The sequence below is a fragment of the Perca fluviatilis genome, chromosome 5 (genome assembly GCF_010015445.1).
Source record: "Perca fluviatilis chromosome 5, GENO_Pfluv_1.0, whole genome shotgun sequence".
In the NCBI taxonomy this organism is placed as follows: Eukaryota; Metazoa; Chordata; class Actinopteri; order Perciformes; family Percidae; genus Perca; species Perca fluviatilis.
In genome coordinates, this window is record NC_053116.1 from 12,178,122 (window position 1) to 12,187,172 (window position 9,051).

General features: G+C 43.6%; 1 protein-coding gene across 2 annotated transcripts in view; it reads left to right on the forward strand.

Annotated features, from left to right (window-relative positions):
- Window positions 1–4,087: 4,087 nt before the first annotated feature.
- The window catches only part of nol4la (nucleolar protein 4-like a), a 28,201-nt gene continuing 23,237 nt past the window's right edge, over window positions 4,088–9,051 (forward strand). For both annotated transcript variants that reach the window (XR_005639365.1, XM_039801835.1), the window contains exon 1: window positions 4,088–5,023. Coding sequence is in view for 1 of the 2 variants with exons in the window: in XM_039801835.1 (XP_039657769.1) it covers window positions 4,682–5,023 (342 nt within the window). In the remaining variant the exon portion in view is untranslated. The remainder of the gene's footprint in view (window positions 5,024–9,051) is intronic.

Here is a 9,051-nt window from a genome sequence, read left to right on the forward strand (position 1 = left end):
CGAGACACACAAATCACGCAGTTACCTGAAACAAAGAGGTATGTTACTGATGTTGTGGTCTTGTGTCGGACCGGTCCGGTTCAGGATGGGTCACACAAAGGAGGTGCAGTTTTCAGCTCCGCCATCAGGAGGCAGCACTGATCAAATTGTCACTGAGACTTTATCACTCTGAGATCAACACCAGGCTGAGGAGGGTAAATTTGTCACTCTAACTGAGACTGATTCACCACCACTGTCTGTCTCTCACACAACTATTCAGCCTCACAGCACTGCGTCACTGTCTGTCTCTCTGTTTACTGTATATACGCTTAAGCTCTGTTTAGGTTGTTTCACCTCCTCCCAGAGTGATTTTGCTTGTTTACATTATTTTCTCTTTACAGCTATAGATCTGAAGACATCCTTTTTGTTCGCAGTGTAAATACCCCCGAGGAAAAAACTTTGAGTGTGGCTACTCAGTGATCCCTTCAGTAGTTGAAATTAACTTAACATGAAGTACATTTACTCAAGTATTGATACATGAGTATTTACATTTTGTGCTACTTTATACTTCTACTCCACTACATTTTAGGGGCAAATATTGTACTTCTAGGCCTAGTTGCTTTGCAGATTATGTTACAATCAAAACATATGATGATCCATTGGTTTCAATTCAACTTTTGAACTAAAATGCATAATACAAATACAAAAAATATATAAATAGAAGTAAAAAGTAAAGTATTACTTAAAATATTTCTTAGCCAAAAAAAATACACAACACAAAAATGAACAAAAACTAATTTTGATGATCTTGAACAACAGGATTTGCATAATAATCCAGAAATATATCTATAATAATGTAAAACTCTCAAACAGGTCTTTAAGTAATTTTACTTTTAATACTTTAAGTAGATTCTGAATGCAGAACTTTTACTTGTAACAGTATTTTTTTTACACTATTGTATTACTACTTCTACTTAATGGGGCACTCCAGCAATTTAGTATTGCACTTCAATAAACATGGGGGACTTACAAGAGACAGATAAAAAAAAACTAACTTCCAAATCGAGCCGAGATATCCAGACTTTTAGTCCTCAGTATAGCTCAAACTCCATGTACACTGGATCCTAGATTACCCATAATGCAACTCAATGGCTTCTTTCATTAAACTTTACCAGATAATGTGACGACCATAGGTTTACATTAAACATGAATTTTAAGTTCTGTGATCGGATACTTCTTGCAGAAATGCACCTTGGGAAGCGTAATTATCTTCTTCCCTTGTACCTTATTTGCTTTTTTAACAAAGCCAGATATTTTTGAGAGAGTTTCATACTGTAGAAGTTCTCAAACGGTGAGTCTCATAACATTGTCTATGGGAAAATTGAATGGGACTTATATTTCTGGAACCAGGGGCAACAGAAGTATCTCCTCCTCACAAACAAACAAAACCACAGAAGCCATTTCTCAGGCTGAGCAGTATTTTATGACTTGCAAAATCAGTTAAATGCCCCTTTGAGAAAAAGATTGGAATACCTTTTCCACCACTATTCCAGAGGTAAGTGGGGTGCAGGTCAGAGGGCATGCAGATGGGTGTGACGCTGCTGTCATCAGGCCTGTTTTTAAGTGAGGGGTTTTATTTTTGAGGGTGGAGTTATCTCAATGCGAGACAGTCCTTGCTGTGGCCCTCCAGGACAGAAGTTGTCCACCTCATGGTGAAAGAAAAGCGCTCAGTGGGGGATTGTGAGTGTAATTACAGCAGTTTTGTCTCATTAAGAGTGAGGAGGCGTGACCCTGCCTACAGGTCTGACAGCTGAACCGCACGGATGGTGGAACTGAAGGATGATCTCAGGGATCGGTGCATTACAGGAGAGCCATCTGAGTCCTGTTAAATGTGTGTTCGTGTGTGTGTGTGTGTGTGTGTGTGTGTGTGTGTTTTGTCCAATGGTTGAGGAAGTATTTAGATCATATACTCAAGTTAAGTAGTGACACTACAACGCAAAAATACTAGCTAGCTATGAGTACAAGCCCTGCATTAAAAATGTTACTTCAACAGCAAAATGTATTTAAAGCATCAAAAGTCAAAGTAGTGATTAGGCAGATAATAGCCCCTGAGAGTGTTATATGATATTGTAGCTGGGGTTGGGCTCCCTCAAGGGATCCCATGATAGTTTTGAGGGGTCACCAGGTGATTTAAGGCAGTCATTTAAAAAAGAATTCTGTTACAGAAATGTGTTTATATTTTCTTGATTTTCTCTAAAATTATAACACATCATACTGGATACTCCCATCTCCTCAGATCTCTAGAATCCCTTCTAATATGACAAAGCCAATATGAAGAAATCGGTTAAAAATGTACCCATACTGGGTTAACTTTACCAATTCGCTGTTATGACCCAGTGTTAGAATTATTATTATTATTTAGCAGGTCTTCTTATTCACTGTTTGCATTTATACCTAAGAGAAATAATGCACTATAATTAGTATAACCCACGTAATAGTGAGCCAGGATGTGCAGGGCTGCCTCTATAAGGAGGTAGTCAGGTGATGTAGTATAACAAAATTAGGTTAGTATGACCATATTAAGTTCATGAGGAGTCACAATCAAACATGGCTACATTTGAAGGCACTAGCCAAAAAGATGGGGAACCTGCTAGTCGAGATGCAACTAATTTGAACTGATTCATATTCTGTTGGCTGGTTTAATTTATAATAACGCTTCATATGTGATAAGCTGATCTTATGTTTTGTTTGTAAAATCAGCATCTGCAAAGTAACTGATATCTGAAGATAAATGCAGCGGAGTATAAAGTGTGAAACTACCCTTGAAAATCTAGTACGTATAGTAAGTATAAAGTAGCAAAATGGCAGTATTTATGTTAAGTACAAGTACCTCTAAATTGTACAGTAAGTAAGTAAATGTACTTTCCGTTACTGGTTTATCATTTGTAGCTTTGCAATAACAACAAAGTGGAGATTCCTTGAGGAGAGGGGTCTGCAGAATAAGAGCATGTGTTGAGATGTTTCCTTCCCTGAGGGATGGATGGGGAAGCCCTGGAGCTCATCCTGCATGCAGGCCAGTCCTGAGAGAAGACACATGATGAAATGAAATGAAATAGCATGCAAAGGCTTTGGCCATTCACCACACACACACACACACACACACACACACACACACACACACACACACACACACACACACACACACACACACACACACACACACACACACAAAACACACACACAAACACACGAGTTCAGTCGATCTGTTCGTCATTCAGTCGGGGTGGGGTTTTTTTTCCTGTCCAGCCTGCCGTTGTCTGAGTCAGGATGGAGAGATGAGGACGGGGCATCCCACTCACCCTCTGCATGGCCGGAGACACTGCTGCGCTGCTGTCATGGCAACAGCAGCAGTCACCACCGCCAGCATGGGCCTATAATGCACAGGCCAGGAGGCTTCACACACACACACACACACACACACACACACACACACACACACACACACACACACACACACACACACACACACACACACACACACACACACACACGCACGCCACATGACACAAACATGACACAAATCCGTTTTTTTTGCCAAATTGCCATTTACACAGAAGAGTTACAATTTCTCTCTCTCTGTGTGTGTGTGTGTGTGTGTGTGTGTGTGTGTGTGTGTGTGTGTGTGTGTGTGTGTGGTGGACATGCTACACAATAAGTAGGTCTGTAAACAGTTATATGAGGATACTTGTGTTTTTCAGAGGTTGTTTGCCTCGTGACTGTGAAACCACATTTATTGGGCTACATCAAATGGCTGCTTGTAGCCTATCTGCAAAAAAGTGTTTCCGATTTAAAAGGAAATTGTGTAATGAGCATATTCTTCAGATAATATCAAACGTTTTTGCCCCCACCCTCTTTCACCTTCCTCGTCTCCAAATCGGACATTTTCTCACTGCGTCTGGGCAACATAACGTTAGGCTACTTGTAAACCGCAGGCTTTGCTGCAAATTAAGCCAGTTACAGTGTAATGCAGATATGTGTTTTTACGGGATAGAAAGAGCAGACAGTGCAAGCTCGAATCACATTCAACACAACAGGTGTGAGGAGCAGAAACATTCCCAGGTGGCGCATGTTGATATGTGGCCACAGGAGCACGATGTGAGCATCTTTGCGCTTTTTTTTAAAGGGTTGAGCAACCCGCATCCGAAAATAGGGTTGGCTGTTAGAAAGTAGGTCGATAGGAACTGAGAGCGACGTTTCTTTCCACGCTTTTGTCTGTGTTCTTTGTTGTTTAGCGAGGACTGTGTTTTTTTTTTCATAGCCTACCCTTTAGTGAAGAGCGTTTTACGCACAGGTGGGAGATGCCCGCTCAGCGTGCTGTAGGACAGCCCCCCTCTCTGCTCCTCAGCGGATGATGTGAGGAAGTGACATTTTTCACCGCTGCGGTTCGGGACAGCACTGCTCCGCTGCAAACAGGTGTGCTACCGTCCGGGTCACTTTTGCTGGGAAACCACGGAGAGGCAGCGTCCCAAAACCAGAACCAAGCCTTCTTGACACGGGACAGCGGGGACCACAGGAGGAGAATCAACCCGGTCAAGTCTTTATTAGCCTGGGCTGTTTGAACGGGTTCAGACAGAGAGACAGAGAGATAGAGAAAGAAGAGAGAGAGAGAGAGAGAGAGAGAGAGAGAGAGAGAGAGAGAGAGATGGCAACGAAAAAGGCGTGCGTGGATGCGCCCAAAAGGAGCCGGAGTCCGGTCGTGTTGGAGGCGGAGATGTTCAGTGAATTTCAGGACTGGTGTCTCCGGACTTATGGAGACTCCGGTAAAACAAAGACCGTCACCCGGCGAAAATATAACAAAATCATGCAGACACTGTTGCAGAACGACGAGATGGATGGCGTTTATATCGACAACAGCCACATCAACGCCAAATTCAAATTTTGGGTGAAGTCTAAAGGATTTCAGGTCGGGACCAACGTGTTGGGAGACCACAACAAAAAAGGAGCTCCGGGGAAACCCATCCTATATGTCCCGGTCAAGACAACGGTAAAGTGTGTGCGTGTGTGTGTGTGTGTGTGTGTGTGTGTGTGTGTGCGCGCGCGCGCGTGTGTAGGCTCTGTGTGTGTGTTTGTGTGTGTGTGTGTGTGTGTGACACAGAGAGACAAGGTGCGTGTACACGCGCACGAGATGTCCAGTTGCCGCCTGTAAGTTATCATTATTTCAGGCTGCACACATGCACCTGGCACATGAATAAAATCACAACTTATAATCTTTTGTTGTCCCGGCTCGCCCTCGTCTTTCCTGATAAAGCTTCACTTTGTCCACATCCCAACCAGAACAGCCCTACTCTCATCCCTTGCTGCCATAGCAACGCGGGTGCCTCCTGGCAATCGCAATTTGAAAAGGTAGGCTATCATGCATAGCCATCTCGCCCGGAGGTTGAAGTCCTGTCAGCGGCACGCTCCCGGTTGCAAAGCACGAGATAATTGACTATTGACAACATTTAGCTAGATCCGTGCTGGTCAGGTCTCGTGCTGCCCGATACGGCGATGCTGTGTTTGCCCGCGCGTGGATGCAACGGCATGTTCGTGGGTCGGGTATGTCAGGGTAGCCTATTCCAGTGTGTGCTCCGAGATGGACTACAGGCCATTAACGCCAACTTAGATCATGTCTGGTTCACCTCTCTGCATGTGCGCTCAGCAGGTTTGATTGTCAGCGATTCATCAAATGACACGCGCCCTTACTGTCCCATCTAAACCGAGCAAACCGGACAGTGTCGCGTGCGTTGGCAAAATTAATTTGTCTTCCTTTGAGAGAGCAAAGATAGGGCTAAAAACGTTAAATTATCGGTCTTTTTTTAAATAAAAATGTCATTGTGTGGCAGACAGTCTGACTCCCAGTGTTTGCACCGCACTTTTCATTGTCCTGGTCCTGGGCAGGATGCGGATCGATTGGCAGGCACCCGTTGCTCTGGCAACACCTGTGTAGTCCAGGATAGTCTGACTCTGCCGCATTTTATTGTGTGCGTTAAGACATTAAGCCCCGTAACCCCGTTTAAGGCTGTGTTTGCAAGAGAAACATTTTTTTTTCTTCAAATTAATATATTTGATGGAGCTGCGCGTAATTGGTGACCACGTGAGGGGCTGTGGCGGAAACAAAAGGGTCTGCCCGGGACTGATAGCGACATAAGCCCCACAGTCAGTGCTCAGACTTCACTTCTAGGCCTACATGTCTCAGGATGTCTCTACATGTCTGGGGGGGGGTGAGATACTTATTGAGTGTAAAGGAAGTCAGGTCACCATTACACACTGTACACAACTGACGCTGCAGGTGCCAGTTGTGTACAGTGTCACACATCACACATTCTTTTCTTTTCTCCAAGATAAACATGTAGGCCTACTTGGTGAACTACTAGCTCTCACCATGTCTGTATGGTGTTTGGGCCTGCTGTGCCAGAAAGGAGACAACCACCATTTTAAATAAGCGCCTTAAGGGAATACTCCCCCCCACCTGCCGTGCTGGGACAGAGTCTCTCTGGACCTCAAAGAGCAGAAGAACATTTTCTGTTAACAAACTACAGGATATATTAGAACAGATTACAGGCTGAATGCTTTGATTTTGGTTTGAATAGCACTGATCCCCACAGGTGTTATACCTGTGTGAATGCGCAATTTAGATTTAAGCCAACTGCCTTTACAAAACTCCTCGAATATCCACTCAATATTATGTTTCCCTCTGGGCAAGAGGGCAGGTGGGATCTGTCTCTGCAGGTGCAGGAAATGTGTTGTTGAATTAGCTTTTGTCTGTGGCTCTTGTCATTTCTTGTTTATATACATTCTCATATGTCCTCTTGTCTGGTATATTTATCTATATAACATCCTCCAGGTGAGCCTGATTTTCCCGTGAGGCCCATCTAATATGAAATAATTCTCTGAGGTCTGTTTTGGGGAGACTGAGAAAGTCTTACTGATAAAGTGTGGTTAGCACTCACTTCGTAGCTAATATCACAAGGCAGGGCAAAGCATCCCCCTGACTCACAACAAACGAAACATCAGCCAACACAAGCGGCTTCAAATGATGAGTCAGAGGCAACAAATCAACCTATTAAAATGCATTTGACTGTTTTAGAAAGCAGAGTTTTTGATTCACTGTTTGTGGGCTTTATAAATAGGCCGTCCTGGGCCAGTGGAAAAGTGACACACACGAGCAGACATACGCACACACGCGCGCGCACACACACACACATGCACACACAGACAGACAGACAGACACACACACACACACACACACACACACACACACACACACACACACACACACACACACACACACACACACACACACACACACAATGGTCACTGCTTCCACGTACGGCTGCAGGGCCGGGGGCGTGTCTCTGGAGCTCCAGCATTGGAAGCCCCGCTGCAGCTGCTCCCAGGGTGTGCCAAGTTTCTGTATGGGGGCAGGCATGGGGCTAAATGACGGGAGGCCGGGTGGGGGTTGGGATGATGGTGGCTGATGTGCAGACAGAGAAGGTCTCTTCTATGTGTCAGTGAAGCATACAAGGCTGCTTAGTGTGTGACGGGACAGAAAGGCAGGGCACAGTAGCACACACTCAGTGTAGATGCCTTCTTTTCAAGCCAGGCGCAGAATTATGTTCTGTGTTTTCTGTCCATCTCTGATCTCCCAGCCCGTGCTGTCTCGCCCTCTTTCTGCACAACTCAGTGCTCAGAGAATCCAGCAGCCCTCAGTGTGGAGACACAACCTCGTTTAGCTCTCATTATGTCTTGATTAGAGGACACTACAGAGGAGGAGGGGAACAGGACCAGAAACAGACACAGAGATGCACCACAGAATTGCACACTATCTGAGCACACATACTTTAATGAGACGAGGGGAGTCAGAGTGCAGCCAGTTTCAAAAGAAACGCTTAAACGCCGCGTGCATTTGCTTTCCGGCTGACTTGAGCATTGTACGGAAAATGTTGAAGTACTGTGAGCTGTTGCTTTTTGTTGCCATGCCAACTGAAATCTGTAAATATCTCTGTTCGTCTCTCATAACTAGGTTTTGGTGGACATGCACACACACACACACATACACACACACACACACACAGACAGACAGACAGACAGACAGACAGACAGACAGACAGACAGACACACACACACACACACACACACACACACACACACACACATAAATGTAACTGTACTGAAACACTTCACATGATGTTCAGAAGTTAAAGTTGAATCGTGCTTTGTAGAGGAACTGTCACAAACTGTGAATCAACAGCAGCTCGTGTAAACCTTTATATGTTAACTATTACTATTAACTGTTATTTGTTGATTAGTCCAAAACTAGTATTTACAATCTATCAGACCGAAAATAAATAGGCTAAGTGTCCCCAAGCTGAATCGATTAACAGTCGATCAGCAGAAAATGTATTGGCAACTAGGGCTGAATCTAACAATTTATTATCGATCAATCTGTCGTTTATTTTCTCAATTTTGTCTATAAAATGTCAGAAAAACATGTCCATCAGTTTCTAAAAGAACAACGTGATGCTTAAAATGTCTTGTTTTGTCTGACCAACAGTCCAAAGCCCAAAGACATTCAGTATACCTACCTACTTCAAATGACAAAGGATAACAGGAAATATTCACATTTTAAGAAGCGGAGTAATTTGGCATTTTTTATAAAAGAGAATGACTCAAAACAATCAATTGACTATCAGAATAGTTGCGGATAGTTTCTTTCAATCAACTTATTGGTAATAATAATCATTTCCGTAATTTTTTTCAAGCAAAACTACCAACATTTATTAGTTCCAGCTTCTCAAATGTGAGGATTTGCTGCTTTTCCTTGCCATATATGACAGTAAACTGAATAACTTTGGGTTTTGAGCAGAAATATAAGGAATTTGAACACGTCACCTTGGGCCTCGGGAAGTTATAAGGAGCATTTATCAGTATATTCTGACATTTTATCAACAAAACGATTCATCGATTAATGGAGAAAATAATCGGCCTTAAAGTGACAGGATGAAATTAAACAGGGTTGCCACAGAAAGAGGT